The 19,275-nt window shown below is 41.2% G+C and overlaps 1 protein-coding gene across 1 annotated transcript; it reads right to left on the reverse strand.

Annotated features, from left to right (window-relative positions):
* Positions 1-635: 635 nt before the first annotated feature.
* On the reverse strand, positions 636-18,637 carry LOC119895564 (trafficking regulator of GLUT4 1). The gene is made up of 5 exons (XM_038708748.1): positions 17,343-18,637; positions 6,388-6,677; positions 5,509-5,798; positions 5,036-5,168; positions 636-2,786 (listed from the first exon to the last, which is right to left on the reverse strand). Exons 2-5 carry the CDS (start codon positions 6,620-6,622, stop codon positions 2,770-2,772), a joined length of 675 nt encoding a protein of 224 aa, XP_038564676.1. The 5' UTR covers positions 6,623-6,677; positions 17,343-18,637; the 3' UTR covers positions 636-2,769.
* Between the last annotated feature and the right edge of the window lie 638 nt (positions 18,638-19,275).

Genomic DNA, 19,275 nt, shown 5'->3' on the forward strand with positions numbered 1-19,275 from the left:
AGACCCCTTGGCGGCGCTTTGTAACGCCCTGGGTACCCCTTTAGTGTTGTCTTTGTACGTGTAGGGTTCGCGGTCAAGTTAGCAACTATAAATATGCAACAGCTGGTTAGACTTTGCAAAAGTAGCGCAAATTCAGTAATGTTTTTTGCTGTAACGCAGTGATATAATGCATTACTAATAATATGGTAATATTATACACGTTACAATCTCAGTAACACGTTTTACAACGCAATTTAACTCGAAATTAGAGGAGACTTATTGTGCTTTTCCACATTTTATGACTTATCTACAATGTTTTAATGTTGGATGTTCATGTTAAACATGGCCAAAGTTTCAAAAAATAAGGTTAAAGTATTTATAAGAAATCCCTGTGAGCAAAAATATTTCCTCCTGTTCTGAACAGCTTTTCTACCAACGGCTCCGTAATACGACACACGGAGTCAGACGAGCCGCTGTTCCATATATGGTCATTTGCTCCCATAGCAACGGCACAGCAACGCTCAGTCTGCCTGTTCTGCCCAGTGACAACAGCAGCCTGGTAACATGCTTCAGGTCTTGTCCAATCAGAAGACAGTGAGCTTTGAGAGCGGGGGGGCCTTAAAGAGACAGGAGCATCTACAGCTTGTTTCAGACAGAGGCTGAAATGAAGGCCTGCATGAAGAATCAGTATAAGACAGAAAATAATTTTTTTTGAACTATGAATCATGCAAAGCTGCCAAATAGGAGTCACAGAACTACAATATAGGACTGGAAATACAGATTATTGGTCTCCTTTAATGTTCCAGTTTGTTTTGTGAGTAATATAGTTAAAACGTTATTTCCTGTTGCCAGGGGCAGCAGGGCTCCTCTTAATAAGATGGGAGCTCCTCTGAAAACATTATTAGTGAAATTTTGGAGGGGCTACAATATTGACATTGTCAATTGTTAAGATGATGATAAGATCACATTTTATGACCAATTTCTGCACAAATTCAGGTAATTTTAAAGGGTTCACATACTTTTTCCAGCAACTGGATGTAAGTTAAGTAACATAACTTACGTAACAAAACTATTATTTGTTTCACACGAGTCGGGGGGGGGGGGGTCCCAGTGTGTTACAAACTGACACCAAGTGGTCTTGACAGGGGTGGAGCCGCGGTATCAAGTTCCCGCCCACACAACCCGGCCGACCCCATTTACAAGCCAGGCTCAGCTGTCGATAATGATGAGAAACCCCTTTTAAAAGCATCAAAGAACTTATTAAAACCGCTTCACTTCACAAGAAAGAAATGCAGAATGAGAGGAGAAGCTGGACAGAAGCTGGTGGAACAGAGGCTGGACAGGAAGTAGCTGTTTCCCTGCTGGGGGGCGCCTAAGAAAGGGGACGCCATCCTAGCTAGCTACCGATGAATGAAAAATAGAAACAGACAAAATGGCCACAGACTGAGCTGAGATGGATGCAGCTGCACGTATTTCTTGGAGAGGACGTTGGTGGATAGCATGGCTATGGAAGAGACAATATTAGTACATGCTGGAATAGTTTTATGAATGCAAACACATGAACCGCTGTTTGATGAATAAATGTGGTGATATTCTAGATTGTCAACAAATTTCATGTGCAGACTCAGTCCCACAGACCAAATTCTGCTGCCCCAAACACAAGATACTAGAAATACTAGAGCACCAGAAGTAGGATTCATCCGCCGCTGGAAATAGTCCCCAACAAATGCACTATTTCCTCCTGTTTGTTTGATCGTGAGCAGAAATTACTGAGCATTTATTAAACATGAAACTATATATTTTTAAGGTGTTTTTAAAGATTTACGTCTTCAGGAGGAACCAATGCGCTCGGAGCAATGCACGAGAGCCACAAACAGGAAGTCAAACAGTTCTGAGGGACGTGGTTTGGCTCTGCACATGAAGATTTGTTGACAGAATTTAGAAAATCATCAGCTTTATCACTAAACTTAATTTTACTCACCGAGGTGAGAGTTTCTAATGTGAAGGTCTGTCATTTACTGTATATTAGAATATGTAGTAATAAATATATTCAAACACAGATGCACTTTTTCAGGAAGATCGATGACAGAAAACCTCAAGGAGAGGATGTTTTGAGTCCCAGAGGTGGAGTGGAACAGCAGCAAAGTGAGATGTGATATCAGCTCTCTATGACCACAATGCAACAGGTGTGTCCAGCTTTGTGTGTGTGTGTGTGTGTGTGTGTCACCACTTCACAGTACAAAACTCGAGTTCGTCGTCTTCAGTTCACGTTGAACCATCACAGCAGCAGCGTCTCCCCAAGCTTCAGTTCAGCTAAAACACCAAGATTCAAATTTTTTGTTTGCCACCAGTACTGGACCCTGTGTCATGGAGCCGAACTCATTTAGAGATCAGAATAATCCCGTTTCCGTAGAGACAGATGTCCGTTTCCATGACAACAGACACACTTGTTCGCGGATGAGAGGAAAGTGGTCTGTGGAGCAGACTGAAATGAGCGTCCGGTGATCCGTCCCTTTTCCTCCCGTTCCACATCCAAATCGAGTGTCGGTGGCGGGAGCGGGGGTGGTTGGCTTTCGTCGGCCGTGTCGGAGGTAGAGGGTCAGGCAGACCATGCTCGTCGTGCAGCAAAAAACAACAGCAAAGTACAGGAACAAATATCTATTTGTTTTTCATCCGGTGCAGGCGCTTGAGAACGGTAGTGCTTCAGGAAAAATCGTAGAGGGAAACGGTGTCGTGACGGTCGGATGTTGTCGTCGGGAATTCGATTTTGCCATTCCAGCTGATTTTAAATCAGGATTTTAATATCACTGGAGACAGAAAAAAAAAGACAGAATTTAACAGATTTTCAAAGTATTTTTTATGTATTAGACAACCTTTTATTAAGTGGCACATTACGAGAAAAACAAAGAGAAACTATTCTTAATTCTAACTTTCTCGTACTTGTTTTCGTACAGTGTGGCTAATGTTCCTAACGTAACACAGCGTTACGTAACCACAACAAATACATTGTTCATTGTAAATTAGCATAATTAATGCCCCAGTAACACCATGTAAAGCTATGCGTCCTGCCACATGTGCCAGAAAGTGTTCATTCATGAAAACGACATCGAAAAGTGAAAAGAAGATGTTTTTGGGGACTGTAGTTCTGATTTCAGAGATCCATTAAGAAAAGTCTCAGCAGTGGAATTAAGGGAACAGGGTTGGATCGGTGTGTCTGTCTACAGAGTTTCAGCTCTAAGAAGTTTTACATTTGCAGAAGCAGAGCCTATGGTGATCTAAAGCACTACAACAACCATTCGTCTGTCTCTGCTAGGACACTGCACAGTGTCTGAAGGCTTTCAAAGGACTATACTTACAGCTGACCTTTAAATACAGACACAAACTAACCTTTAGTTGGTGCTTCATTCAAGCCGTTTTATTATTGTTGTCTCACACAGTGGCATCAATAGCCGATTTAAGTGAATGATAACATCATAAAGCTAATTGAATTTCATCGTTCAGACCTGCTGCTGTTAGGTGTCACGGTTCTGGGGTGTCGGAGTTTCTTGCTTCCTGTTTTACTTTCTAGTTGTTCTGTCCCTGGTGGTGACACGGTTTTGTTTTACTTCCTGTTTCTGTGTTACCAATTGTTTAAATCGTTTGACCGGTATGTCATTATGTTCAGTGTGTTTGGTTTTATTTACTTAGGCTGCTCCATTTACTTGTTGAGTGTTCATGACTTGTCTTGGAAGTGTTTCATCTCTTGTCTTCGGATTATGCCTTTGGTTTCTTGCCATTTTAGATTTATGCTATTGCGTTAGTTAGGTTTGTTTTTAAGTACGCAATATTAGAATTTTAAAATATACCTTATTTTGTAATTTTTCTACTATTTGAAATACACATAATGTAAATAAATCTCATGTAGGATTATTATAACATATATATATATATTTTATTCTCCTGTGCCCCTCAAACTGCCGTCCTGCTCAGCCTGATTTAGAGCTAAGGACATTTTGGCTTCTTCTGCTAAAGCAGTGTTTATGTTCAGTGAATTGCCTTTGTGTTCCTTCAGACCTCAGTGAATGGATCAATAAGAGAGGGCGAACTGTCACAGATCCACTAAGGAAGGAGCCTAAAGTCCCTTGAGTGGTTTCAGCTCACTGGCAGTCATACCATTACAGTCCTGCTATGTGTATAAACTCTATTGAAAGTGACAGCGTTTTCAAAATTAGGCTGAATTTAGAGTAGTGTTTTACAAGAATCTGTATTGATCGATATAAACTACATATCCATTTGATTAAATGGTGCAAAACATGTGGGGTTTTTGTGTGTGTGTGTGGGGGGGGGGTGTTTAGCATGTGTAGGGTTTACACAGTCAAATTAGTAAGAATAAATAAACACATTCTACTGTAGTTAGTGTTACATGTTTCTCATTGCATTTTGATTTACTCATTTTCTCTCCATTTATCTTGTGTTATACTGTAATGTATTGTATTTTCTTCTGTCCTTTTTTCACCCATCACTGTTTTAATGTTTTATTTCTTTAAAAGCCCTTCAAAATAGTTCAACTGCTAAAAACACAATGGTACATACGTCGGATTCCTGTTTTCAGTTTATCTACGTTAAATGTATCGGTCCCTAATAAAACAAACCATAAATAAATAAAATAAAAACACTGTTCTACGTTGTGAAACGTTGCTATTTGGTTAGGTTTAGGCACCAAAACCACTTTGTTAGGTTTAGGAAAAGATCATGGTTTGGGTTAAAAATATCTACCGAAGTTATGTTTCTTATGTAACTGCACTAAAAAGAGTGAATGGTGACTGTTTTGTTTCACACAGGAACCACACTCCTGTTTCCTAAATAAAAGTCCAGTTTCCAACACACCCGTCCATCCCTATTTACTCTATACATGGACTTTTTTGTTATCCTTACTAGGCCTACTTTTAGCAATGAACAATGGCACAAAAAGGGGACGATGTACGTTGGTACCAGATGCCGAAGATGCCCACCCCCAAGTTCCCTAAATCATGAGAAAATAAGGTCTGACGGGGTTAAAAAGCCAGATGTTACTTACATCCCCAGTTGAGGGCGATCGCAGCGGCGATGATGGCGATCCCTCCTAAGATGGAGACGACGGACAGAATCATGGCATTGCGGCCCAAACGGCGAGCCCCGTCGATGTTACCTTGCTGCAGACTGTTTCGGGACTGAACAGAGTGCAAACGATGAAGAAATTTTGACACACATATCTCACTGTAAATTTGTCAACACAACTCTATAAGCTTGTAGTGTGGCGGGGCTGTTTTTCTGCTAGCTTACACCTGAATAGAGTATTATAACGTTGATAATACTACAGATTCATTCACTGAAAATGTTTCCTCATGATGCTGACATTAAAAAACATAATCCAGGCATCATTATGTTTCTTAGAAAACTGTTTAGCTATTGCAAATTAGTAGAGTAAAAACACCATTCTTAGGCAACAAACTTTTAGTTATTCATGCTCTGATTAGCATTTGTTGCGTTTTCTCTCTCAATTTTTCGTACCATCACGGAGAAGGTGAGGGCTACGATGTTGATGGGCCACAGTGGGCAGAAGCAGGACAGGATGGCCAGGATCAGGTAGTCCCTCGGTTTGGACCCGTCCACAGTGGCCTCAGTGATTGCGCTGGGCTGGCGGGTGAGCGAGGGCCTCGGTGAGCCCGCCGCTAAAGAGCCAGACCGGCTGCCCAAACCAGGCCGACCGTTAGCATGACTGCCTGGTTTAGCATATAGCTTGGGCGACACAGAGGACACTGTGGGAGATGAGTCGACCCTCACAGGGCCTACGCCGTTACCTGGAGGAGAAGAAGTTAGAAGAGAGAACTACTAAAAAAAAGGACTGAAAAATTTAATTTGTATGTGCAAAAAAATGTGTAACTTGAGCAACTCACTTATGGAATCTTTCTTAAACTCTTTTTTAAACTATCTTTGTATATTTGTGATGTGGAAGAAAAGTACAATATGTCCCTCTGAGATGTAGTGGTGTAGTAGAATGGTAAAAAGTAGCAGAAATGAAAATAATCAAGTCAATTAAAAGTTTTATTAAAGATAGTACTTGAGTACAAAACGTTCTTACAATCCTGCGCTTACTTTCTGTTCTTTTGTTGAAATTTATTGCCTCTTGTTGTTTGTTTTGCCTGCCTGTAATTACTGACACACCAAAATTCGATTTCAATTTCATTTTTAACAAAAGGTTTTTCAGTTCACTCAGTCGGCCTATCAACACTGTTAGAAGAGAGTGAAATAAAGAAGGAAATCTAATCACAGTAGGAAGAATAAAATCAATAAGCAACAGTGGATTCATTCAAATAGAGAAAGGAAATATGGTAAAACCCCGAACATCTAGACGGTCATGCACAGATGCAGGACAGATGTTATATTTACTGTTCTCCATGTCACTGATCACTGTCAGGTGGTCCAGGTCTTTGCCCGCCTCTGTGTGTTTGGCATCAGGAGCGTGTGTCGTCTGGGGCGGAGCTTGTTGCTCTGCGCTGACCGGCTGAGAAGTCACGGCGGCTTGGCCGACTTCTCCGTCCTGCTGCGTGTTGATTGGCTGTTGTGGCTGGTGGGACTCTTCCATGCTACTGGACGGCTGGGCGGCGCTGGGACTGGTGGCCATCAGACGGTGAAGACAAAGTAAAGTGTTTGAAGAAAAGCTGAAGGATGAGCGCTGTCTGAAAAGGTTTAAAGAGAGGGAGTCAGAGATTTAACAACTTCATATTTATCAATGGATTGTTTTGATCATCGATCACTGTTATAAAATGGATTACTGGTTACTTTGTACACAGCATTTTGTCTTGTACTGCAGAAAGTAAAGCTGATTTTAATTACTTTATAATTGTTAGGTAGTTTAATGTTCACAAAGATGTTTTAAAGAGGTGGCATTATGCTTTTGTGCTTTTTCCCCCTCTCCTTTATTGAGTTATATAACGTATTTATGCACGTAATATGTTTGCAAAGTGAAAAAGCCCAAAGGGAGTTCCCATCTCCCACAGAAAACTCTGCTCTGAACTGAAAACAGTTCGTTTGTAGTCCAGCCGCTTCCCTAAAGCTAAACGCGCTTCATATAACGCTCGCCAAGCGGCTACTCCGACACGCCCTCAGAAACAGCGAGCTGCAGCACACAGCTCTCCTCTCCCTTCCAAACACTAGCTACCCTCCAGGCAGTCAGTGGACATAAAGTTGTTCCTGTGATGTAGAGACAGAGCTCAGTTAAAACTTTATGGATACAGATTAATAACTCACCGCTCTGAAACTCTCGCTCCAGTCCATGTTGCCAAGCTGGTAGGCAACACGTACGGCTGAACCTGAGCTGTTTACGGGCTTCTCGCTGACCCGCCTTTCTCTGCTTCTGATTGGTTAGTAGTCCTTAACTAGGAACTGAGCATGTGCAACTCCCAACAAAGATCATTTAGAGACAAGATGTATCACTCCATAGCTAAAACGAAGCCTTCAACACAGGCTGAAAAGAGGAGCTGCAGCAATGTGCAGTATGACAAAAATATTAAACCATGTAAACCTGCTCTGGTACAACCTCTAAATAAGATTCTGAACCTGAAAATGAGCAGAATACCACCTCTTTAAATGTTGAAGGCAAAACACCAGAGAAGATGGTGGTCGAAGAAGCAGTGTGGTGGAAAAAGTGTTCAGATCCTTTGTAAAAATACTAATACCACAATGTGAAAATACTCCATCACGAGTAAAAGTGCTGCATTCCAAAACTTAAGTAAAACTCACTTAAGTAAAACTATGTAAGTACTATCAGCTCAATATAAATAAATGTGGAAAATACAAGTACGTATGCTGCAATAAAATGGTCCCTGTCAGTGTTTTATTATTGTGATTTTAGGTGTTATTTCCTGTTCTCTGCCTGTCTCTGTGTTTTCTTGTTCTCTGTATCTGATCATGTTTTTCCTCGTGTCTTCTTTTCATTCATTCTGTATTTCCTGATTTACTTTGTTACCTACTGTACCTCTCACTTCATTTCCTTTCACCTGTTCCTCGTTATCTCCACCTCTCCTGTGTATGTATTCAGAATAGTTGATCCTGATTGTAAAGTATAGTCGGTTATTACAAGTACCTTGAGTTTGTACTTAAGCGCATGTCCTCCATTACATCTCACCGCTGCCATTAAGTAATAATAATAAATGGACGTTAGAAGACAATGTTAAAATAATCAGAATTGGGATTTGAACAAAACACAGATGAGCAGTTTGAACTTTGATTTTAACACCGAAAAAATGCCTCCATGTGAGCAGGAAGTAGGGACGGCACTGATCCGATATGGATATTGGTCCGATTCTAAGCCAAATAGCTGGATCGATTATCGGTGACATAAGGCTGATCTATGGGCCGATCCATTCACTTCAGTTATATCATACTACACATGAGTCAACAGTGAACTAAAATATCAACTTTAGACTCATTTGTGAACTATAAGATAAGAAAATGTACAATGCAAGTTCTTTGAAAGAAGCTAAAGCTGACAGCTGAAAGGATACAGGACAGATGCAGAGCTGAAGTAATAACTTATTTCGCTGCTTGATGTTTGCCTGTATTAGAGTCGTGGTCTCGAGCAGAAGAGGTTCCACAGAGAGAGGTTTAGTCGCTATAAATCTGGAGTTAATCTTAGCAATCGGTAACGTGCTCTTGCATCGGTTGCTGTCTAACTTCGTGGGTTAGCTCGCTCCACCCAAGTTTGAGCAACATTACGCTGCAGCTGGTGGAGAGCGGCGCCGGTGACGAGCTGGAAACGTTACCTCTATGGCATAGGTGAAGACAAGAGCTAAGGAGATAAAAGGAGCTGCGAGCCAGACGGTGAATTACTCCAAATCTTACACGTGATGAATGACTCCCAGTCTCCTCTGCACAGTGAGGAACACAGCTGATTTATCTTACACTGGTGTCGGATCGTACTCTGTATCGGCCTGCACCCAAAGCCCAGGAGTCGGTATCGGAGATGAAAAAGTGGCATCAAGCCTGCTAGAGAAAACGCCATAAACTCTGAAAGCAATAAAATCTTCATTCATTAGAACAGAAACAAGCATCAGGAGGTAGAAGCGACCTTTTGGATATTACTTAGATTTGATTACTTTTTGTTACAGAGCATGTGTGATGCAGGTTTTTGTGTTTACGTTGTCTCAGGTCAAAGATTTCTTTGGTTTTGATAATGGTAGTATTTCATTTTTTATTTTTTATGGTTGGCTGTTTTCTTGTTCGTTCTTTTGTTGTATAATTTTTTTTAAAGAAAGGAAGGTTGGTGCACTTTAATATGTGTTCATTGGGTTGAACATATACAAAAATGTTTTTCTCTACTCAGTCACTGCAGCGTTAATAAAGGCTCGAGTCAAGAGAGATTTGAGAGAGAATATTAAAACTGCTGCACTTCAATGAGCTAACATTATTAAAACTTGTTCCCCGCCGTCAAACCAAAGGGAAGCTGCACGCAAAAACCAAAGGTGGAAGTCTCAGAACTTCACACAATGTTTCAGAAGACGGAAGTGCAATTTTGACTCATAAGTGCATAAATTAAGCTTCAGCAGCTCCTCTGGACCTTATCATCGTATTACATAATCTTCCTTTATTGATGGAGTTGTCCAGTTTTCATGGAATTTCCACTTATCTGAGGACTTCTCGTCAACTGTTCAGCATTCAGATACTTTCGGTACAACTTTTAACATCGTGTGTTACAATTAAAAGCTCCAGAACAGCTACTAAAAGGACCCTGTGTGGATGAACTTTGAACTGTCCAGCCAATACGGAAGATAAGTCCATAAGATGCTCAGAAATAAACTTGAACAGCTAATCCCACGATAAACTCCTGCTGTTAAAGAAGATCGTGTGAAAAGATTGTTCCGTCGGAAATGAAGATGTTTTCTCAGGTTTTGATGCTAATTAGTTTGATAATCACCATATGTTACACGATTACCATCTTGGTTTTCCAAAAGAGCAACAACAGAAACGTTTGTTACCTCGTGCGCAACTTATTTATAACAGATCCATCTGCGTGGGTTTAAGGTTGCTGATTTATTCCAATGACTCAACAGCTTCTTGCTGCCAGCTGCTGAGGTTTCTGGTCTTCTGTGTAGGTGGACTTTAACTGAGGATTTGTTTAAAGTCCCACTGGTCACCGATTTTTAGACTCACAGATCAATGAACGCCTCTTTAAACCAGAAGAACCATAAAACAATATAACCAACAATATTAACAGTCCTGTAACCGGCCTATACACAGAACGGAACGAGCATCACATAGAGCCCTGAGAACCTGATATGGCGAGGGCAGAAAAGAGGACCGGCAGCTTGTGAGAAGTGCCGGTACGCAAGTGCCGAGACTGCGTACTGGTGAGTACCGCCCACTTCAAGCACTGGCTTTAACAATGAGATCTGAAGTTGTCAGACATTACACTGTTTATGAACACGGGCAAGAGCTTTTCAATAAGTAACCTTGTTCGGACTGCACCCATCTTCAAACTCTGCCTTCATTTTGATCTCAACTACGACTGCATCTTAGGTGGTTGCGGTAGGTGTCTCCATCATGACACAAGGTGAAAAGAAATCCAGCCACGCCGTCGCAGCCGGTATTAAATGAGGAAGTTCTTCTGACTGCAAGAAGAAAACTCCCGCACCTTGACAGAGCCGCAGGCCGTGTGGAAAATAATGAATAGGTTTGGATTTAAGTGGATCTCTGACTGTTTTCATGAAGATGTTAGAAAATCTTTCAAAGAACTCCGGTTTTATTTTCTGACATCTCTCCAGCACATTAAATAGAAAGGCAGTTACAGAATTATTAAGACATTACAGGTAAGGAAACATGACTGCTCAGATCTTGAGACCTGTAAAGTAAAGCTTAACCCTAAAATAGATATTTTGAATCGTTTAAAGAATTATAAAACATTTATTGTAGTATTTTTTACTAATGTTTTATTTTGTTTAACAATTTAAATGCAGACTTAATTAAATCCTCGTGGTTTACTTTTCTATACACACCAGTATAACTCCTGTTAATATTTGAATGCACCAATAAATGCGTTATGATAAACCACTGATAGGACTTTTCCTGCAGCCGCCTCCACGCTGCTGCTCTTTTTATATCTTCTCCTATTGATCTTTTTATATCCCATCGCTCTTGTATCTCTTGGACATAAATGTTATTGTGATATGCTGCTTGATCAAATGCTGTTCCTCCTCTCAGCGGCGTGGATGTTACGTTTGCCACCGATCACTCAGGCAGAGACTCATTGATCTGCGCGACGGCCTGCAGGACGAACAGCTTCTTAAAGAGCAGATTTGGGAGGAAGCTGTGTGTGTTTTGCAGCACCTACACACTGAATATTGTAATGGCCTGCCAGGACTCTACTGATGACTTGTGTTTCCCCCCGAGGACCCAGCGCTGCGGCGCTGCTTTGCTGTAATAGCTGACCAAAGCAGTCTTTTCTTGCCGAGCTACACTTTATGTGACTGTGTGTGTTCTGTTACAGCAGCCTGAGGGGCTTTGGAGCTGCAGTGTAATTTAAAACATGTTACAAGATACTGTTCTTCAAAGGACCTCTGCAGAAAGCCTTCATCTTTCAGAGAACAGACAGGCTGGAAACACCAGGGGTCGACAGCTCATGCATTCACACTTAAATAAAAGTTTGGCTGTATTTTTACAGTGTGGTGTTAGTACTTTTACTGCAGTATAGAGGATCTGAATTCCACTGCTGCTTTCTGCAGAGTGAAAGTTAGGGGAAGCTTGCTGAAGTGACATTCAGTGCTGAAGAAGAGGTGAAAGGTCAGAAAAGGTTAATGAAACGCTGAAGGATCATTTAAAGGGGGGGTAGGGGTCTAAACAGCCGACTCTCACAGCAATTAACCTGCTGTTGCTGTCATTCTTTTCTCGCTAAGTGGCAGGATTAGCGTCGGCCGCATCGAGCTGCGTCGGACACTTACGAGGCAGGGGGGGGTGAAATTAGCAGAAAGACGCAACCATTAAAGCATTAAAGCCATCAGTGTGTTGTTTTTAGCAGCGGCGTAATGACTCATGCTTCCCTAATGTTTATTTCATGACCATCAGTTAGCTGATGCATCCACTTGATATAGATCTGTTATTAAATACGGGATAATGGCAGCTCAGTGTCATCCTCCTCCGTTTTATTTGCTCAACAGATTCAGGGGTGTCAGTCTGTATAACCTGAAGACCTTAGGGGGGTTTAGATGGAGGGCTTTACTGGAATAAATAACTAACACGTCCATATTTATGTACATATTTCGTCAGTTTTAGGAATAAATAACATTTGGGATGCAGAATATTTCACAATATTAGCTTTCAGGGGTTTAATTAAAATACTTACAAGCTCTGTTCATTGAATCCTAGAAGTAACTTGTAAGACATTTCCAAGTTAGTTTAACTCGAGGTCGTCTTTGTTTTAACTCACAAATTAAAGTTCATAAACTTGATATATCTACAGTGTTTTAGTTGTCTTAACTTTTAGTTAGTTGATCTTTTTATGTCTTGTTTCTATTTCATACTTTGAGTTATAACAAATTTTCACTGCAAGAAAACTTCCCTTAACTAGTCTGAGATACATTTCTGCATTATTCTAACTCGCAGTTTCAACAATTTAACTACATTTATACTACTTACCATTTCAAGTCAAGAGGATTTAAAAAACACATTTCAAATCTGTTTCAGTTTACATGTATAAGGCCGTTGTCAGGTCCCTCCTCCTCCGGCGGGACTAGTCTTCTCTCGTTTGTATTTTGTTGGAATTTGAATACATGACTCATCTGCAGCGCATAATTAGTAGGCATGAGCGACGACACGATCTGTATTTGTTCAACAAATTAAATTACGACGTGGGCAGGACTAACTGGAAGTTAGTTATTTAATTTAAGAAGAGGTGGCTGTAGAACTATTACAGAACTTCTGAAAACTCAGGCAGTCGAGTTTGAAAACCAAAACGTGTCAGAGCTCTTTGAGTAAAAAAGAAGAAGTGGACATGTAATGATCTACAGTGTACAAATCAACTTGTTCCAAGACTTTTCTAGAGAATAAGACCGACTGCTGCACCAGAACCGACGTCAGAAACCTCTTTCATCTCTCTCAACCCAGTGCTGAATTACTAACCGGGCAAAGGCCCCGGGGCCACAGCTGCAGGCCTGAGGAGGTCCTCAACAGCCAGAGGGCAAAACATACGGCAGAGGCTGAAGCTGAGCACATGTAAAGTCATAGTTAATCTACGGGGCTACAACAGTTTCACAGTTTCAATAAAAACAGAGGCATTAAAAACTATTTCCCTTTATTTTGATATTTTTTACATTCTGATGTGTTTTTCAACAACAATCTTCTGAGGGGACAATGAGTGCGTGATTAACATATAATCTGCATACTAACGAGAGAACGTCACTCTTCCTAAACCAGCCGTCCTCTCGTCCGCTCTGAAGCCATCTGATTGGCTGGGGTGTGTGACAGGGTTTTCCTCGTTAAGTAATCACTAAAAACAAAAGTGCTTTTTCTGCCTTTCCATGTTTTAATAGAGTTTTCTATCACCAGCAGGTGTAAAACGGCATTGCAGTGTCGGGGGTTTGTGAACGCCTCCTGTACAGAGACTACAAGCTGAAATGTACGGAAGTTTAAATTAAATTTAAACAGACATCTGTAGAAAGTGTTATTAGTTCATTACAAACATTTTAAATGCTTCATTAACTGGAGGGGAACTAAATAAATAATATTTTGGCAGCAGAATATTCAGTTTATGCTTAATCAGGTCATGTGACTTGCTTCAGTAACAACAAATATCACTGCGACGCTACAGAAAGATGAAAATTTAATATCCAGGATCTCACATCAGCGACAAGAGGAGCCTGAACTGTACGTGACAACAGGAGCTGATGTTACATCAGATCTGATTTTAAACAACTTGCTGATTAACTTTGTAATTGAACACATTAGCTTTTCTGCAACACGTCCTCATAACTAGAGGACAAAACAGGTTACCGACACATATGAGCGTTTCCTGTGATGCAAGTCACATGACATGACACGGTTAACGTTGTGAAACAGCCACAGTTTGGTTGGGTTTAGGAAAACATCCCGGTTTGGGTTAAAGTAAGTACACGACTTCACTCGTGATGTAAGTCAGTTATATTATTTAACTTTAATAGGCTAATTTTATCCGTCCATCTACCCTGTCCCCCGACCGGCAGCGGTTCTCAAACTTTTCCTGTCACGCCCCACTTTAGAAGACGAAAAAACGTTTGAGCCCCCCGACTCCAGCAAAACTAGATTTAACAATTTAACAACCTTTAACACGGGCAGGTTAGTAAATTAGCCTTGCTTGTCACCACATGAATCACATTCATGCAACCTTAGGTCGGCTCAACATCCACGCACCCCCCCGTAGTGGTACCATGTCCTCCCAGGGGGCCCCACCCCCCAGTTTGAGAACCACTGCCTTACACAGGCTTTCTTTATTACTGCGTCACCTGACTTCCTGCTTTGCTCCTGTCATACGCCCACTAGAGGTCGCAGCCTAGCAGTAAGCGTGAATTTGTAATAAGCTGCTTAAACAAACAACCGATATAGTTGGTCCGTGTCATAAATCTACGCACTGGGCGAAGCCCTTTAGTGCCATTGTTCAGTGCTAAAAGTACTGCTATAAACGTCCGAGTAAGGGTGTGGTTAGGGTGGAGCGGAGGAGTCAATATTGATACCTTTTAGTGATGATACTTAACTTAAGTAAGTCACATAAGTAACGTAGTTCTTTTAACCCAAACCTTGACAGGGTTGTGACATTTTATAATGTTTTACAACTTTTGTACAACGTTAACCACCTGTTTCATAGCGTTAACCGCTAGTTTTATTTTGAAAGTCTAACCAGACGTTGCATATTTCAACCCGTTCCCAGAGCCCCGAATTTAAACCACAAGACCGTCAACATTAAATATTTTTATTGAAGTTAGGCCAGTTACGTAAACTTCACAAGTTCTGCAAGTGACGTAAGTTATCTTGTGTTAACCATAGACTGTATATAAGAGGATGTTGTCACCCGTTGGTTTGTTGACTGCCGTTTTGAAGCCTCGAGTTTGGCCAATAGGGCGCCGCCATGTTGATTTTTTACAACTAGGAAGTGCCCGGAAGTAACCATATTTGGACGAGACGGTGGTTAACGGTCATTTTAAGAGGGCCGAAATTTTTGTCTTAAAACTAAATGTTCTCACCAGAGAAAGTGAACAGCCGACTCCTGATAAGCTTTTTCAGCGGCACTGGTTAAATTTACACAGAGCAGCTGATACGAGTCGCCTCTATCCTGATTGACAGGTCGCCATGGTAGCGACTTGTCAATCAGCTTGTAGCCCCGCCCTAAAGCCTCCCCTGCTTCCTGGTCTCTGTTCCTCTAAATGGGACCATAATTTACTAAATGAACATCATGCTGTGTTGAAGAAGACTTGAAACTAGCGACTGAGACCAGAAACTCATCAGGAAAGTGTTTACTGAGGGAATAAATCAGCTGAGAAGTAGAAACAGTTTCTTTCTAATGGAGCCGGACTTCTTTTTGCAACCAGAAGAGTCGCCCCCTGCTGGTCGTTCAATAGAATGCCGGAAGCTTCCTGCTGACGTACGTAGTTATTATAACCCAAACCATGATCTTTTCCTAACCTTAACCAAGTAGTTTTGTTGTCTAAACTTAACCAAAATGCAACATTTCACGACTTTAATAACGTGCCCTTTCAAAATAGCGATGTTTTCAAAACGCTAGCGTTTTATTTTGAATATGAAGCCCTGGGATGAGAACGGGTTGGTTTTTCTGGTGAGGACGCTGCTTTTATGTTGTATTTAACGTCGAACAGGGAACCTTTATTTAGTTTTTAAAATAATTTAAAAATAAATTACGCTTTAACATTGTAATTGTAATTTTCTTCAATCATATATTTATTAGAAGTCTTAAAATACGACGCTTATAAAAAGTGTTGTGTTATCGCGATGGTTCCACCTCCGTCTCACTTTGAGTCAGGAAAGACCCTGAAACGGTTAAATTACTTCATCGTGACGCATCCTGCAAACAGCGGTCTTATAAAAGTACTGAAAACATGCTGCGTCTTTACTTCACTCGCCTCCGAAGATCAAGATCTTGACGAGTCGAGGCCGTGGAAACAGTACCGCTCGTGTCCACAGGGGCCGCCAGAATCAACACCAAATCGTCGCTTCACATTAGATTTAAAATAAAACGCATGTTGAGTTTTACGACTAACTCTGATGGATAGTTCAGTTGTGGGCCGTCGTCATGCAGCAGCATGTTGGTGCAGCTCAGATCCATCACTTTAATCACAAAGATATTTTCTAAACATCATCACCATCGCTGTGTGCTGGTGGAGGACGAAGAGGACGTCGTCTGAAAAGGATCGTCTCAGGGTTTGTCGTTTGAACCTGAAGTTTTAAAAAGGAGCAGCTGCAGATTTTAAATCCGACCTCTGTGTGTTTTCCTACCTAAAGTAAAGACCTTCATCCTGCTGCCACTTCAGCTTCATCACACACACTTTGACTACTGAGCAGGTTTTTGGAGGCAGCCATGTTGCTGTAGCTTCACACACACTTCCTTAGTCTAAACACTCTGTCACCACATTTCATCTCCTCACTGAAAATCTATTCATGTTAAAAACAAGTCAAGCAAACGTCGCAAAAATATTTCCGCAATTTTAACCCCTGATTTTTCTCTAAGGATGAGGATTTTAATATAGAGTCAAACTTATCAGCCACATTAATCCTTCACTATTTAAATCTTTTATAAAAGAAGAAATACAGTTTATTTGCTGGCTAAAGCTTCTTTTCTCCTGAACATCTTTGCAAATTGAATATTTATGTTTTCGTCCGCTGCATCGTTCTTTCTGATTATTATTTCATGTGCTCCCTCGTTCCCCCCCAGAGGAAGGAGGACATGGCATGAAGGTTAACAGCAGGAGCAGTATTTCTAACTCAGCGGCTTCTCGCAGGGTTTTCTAGAAAATGAAGCAGTTACACAACAAATATGATCCGGGAATATTAATTATTCCAGAAAAACATCAGAATAATAAATGATATTTTGTGTGACAGAGCTTGAAAGCTGGGATGTGATGCCATGACAGCAGCATGACTCCAACCATATTTAATTAATCCATAAAGATGCGCACACACACAGTGCAGCATCAAAGGCAGACAAAAGGAAAAATCCAGATGGAAGTGAGATGCAGGCTGAGCTGAAGGAAGCCGACACACCCACCGGGTTACTGTAGTAGCAGCAGCAGCAGCACATGCTTTAAAAACACCCAACATGTGAAATTAAAAGGTTTTCTCACCACAGCGTCCGGCGGCGGAGCTCTTACCTGGTCCTAGTCTACTGGGAGCTGCAGGCTGATGTTCATCGTGTCTCTACAGGGAACGCAGGAGGTACAATCCACTGATGAGAGACGGAGCACGAGTACTGAAAAATATAAAATGATAAATCAGATGCAGGATTCAGACTGGAACAGATCTTAAAAACAATGGTGAAATAGTTCTTCAGCCGGTCCCTGCTGTTGGTTATTTAGTATTGCTGTGTTGGTTCCTGGAGGTGCAGAGTGGTGGGATGTCGCTGCAGCAGCTCGATCTGCTTCACTGCAAGAGTTGAAAGGAAAGGGAGGGGTGCTTTAACAGTGAATGTGTGTGTTAATGTGTGTGTGTGTGCAGGAGGAAGCTCTTGCAGTACAGTAGCTTCTTTCCTCTCCATCCTCCACCACTGTGAAGCTGACTGAAGTTTAAGGCAGTGCCTGTCTAAGCTTTCAAAATAAAAGCCTAGCAGGGTGGTGGTGGGGGGGGGGGGGGTTCTGGGTTTCTGGTGAGCAGATCTGAGTGTGCGAAGAGTTCAAACACACACAAATCTGCACGTTCACATATATTTATTTGATGAGGTGAATATTTAATGATAAATGATGTTTATAAAGTGCCTCTATAAGGACAAAATGAAAAGAGAAACAGAAAAAAAAAGGACATAACATATTTTTTATTTTACTTTAAATGTATATAGCGCTTTTCATGAAACCCAAGGACACAGATTAGACTTCACACGACACGACAATAAATGTTTTCAGAAACACTCCTGCTGTGGTGAACAGATGGCGTTTGAGGAGTTTCATTAAAACATGTGGAGGGAGGAAGCCTCACGGGGCTGCAACACTGAAGGCTCTCTGCTACAGTACCTACGTGTTAGAAGAATCTCCCACAAACCAAAGCTGCACACGCATTTTAACAAATTAAATCCACACTTAAAACAACCAAGGTTCACCGAGCTGCTTTACAGGTTAAAAGTAATTAAGTCGAAGGAAAATAGGAAGCAAAGAGATGTGTTTTAACAGTGATTTAAAGCGTTAAAGAGTCGGGCGGTTCTGATCTGGAATGGCAGGTTGTTTTGTGGCAGCCATTTTAAAATTTAGTCTTAGTCCCGTGTCAAATGTCCGTGTTAGTTTTTGTCATATTTAGTCCACTGTATAGTATTTTTTAATAAAGTTTTAGTTGACTAAAAGTCTGGGTATTTTAGTCAAAAGACAATCAAGTCATTAAAGCATAATTTTAGTCTTTTCTAACTCATTAGCATAATTTTTATTAGCATTTTGGTCAATCTGCTCGAACCAAAATAGAGATATTTATCATTTTAGTCTTTATTTCACTCATCTCACATATACAGTGGGTACGGAAAGTATTCTGACCCCTTTAAATTTTTCACTCTTTGTTTCATTGCAGCCAAAAACTGAAATATCACATGGTCATAAGTATTCAGACCCTTTGCTCAGTATTTAGTAGAAGCACCCTTTTGATCTAATACAGCCATGAGTCGTTTTGGGAAAGATGCAACAAGTTTTTCACATCTGGATTTGGGTATCCTCTGCCATTCCTCCTTGCAGATCCCCTCCAGTTCTGTCAGGTTGGATGGTAAACGTTGGTGGACAGCCATTTTCAGGTCTCTCCAGAGATGCTCAATTGGGTTTAAGTCAGGGCTCTGGCTGGGCCATTCAAGAACAGCCACGGAGTTGTTGTGAAGCCACTCCTTCGTTATTTTAGCAGTGCGCTTAGGGTCATTGTCTTGTTGGAAGGTAAACCTTCGGCCCAGTCTGAGGTCCAGAGCACTCTGGAAAAGGTTTTCGTCCAGGATATCCCTGTACTTGGCCGCATTCATCTTTCCCTCGATTGCAACCAGTCGTCCTGTCCCTGCAGCTGAAAAACACCCCCACAGCATGATGCTGCCACCACCATGCTTCACTGTTGAGACTGTATTGGACAGGT

Source organism: Micropterus salmoides, unplaced genomic scaffold, assembly GCF_014851395.1.
Source record: "Micropterus salmoides isolate LMB-PRFRI ecotype aquatic unplaced genomic scaffold, ASM1485139v1 Ms_hic_scaffold_10, whole genome shotgun sequence".
Classification (NCBI taxonomy): Eukaryota; Metazoa; Chordata; class Actinopteri; order Centrarchiformes; family Centrarchidae; genus Micropterus; species Micropterus salmoides.

What these genes read in the sequence shown, in the direction of transcription:
- LOC119895564 (XM_038708748.1), bottom strand. Translation starts at nt 6,622, where the DNA reads ATGGCCACCAGTCCCAGCGCCGCCCAGCCGTCCAGTAGCATGGAAGAG. An exon ending in GATCAGTGACATGGAGAACA is followed by an intron (nt 5,799 to 6,387) that starts GTAAATATAACA and finishes CTTCTCCTCCAG; the next exon opens with GTAACGGCGTAGGCCCTGTG. An exon ending in CCCTCACCTTCTCCGTGATG is followed by an intron (nt 5,169 to 5,508) that starts GTACGAAAAATT and finishes CACTCTGTTCAG; the next exon opens with TCCCGAAACAGTCTGCAGCA.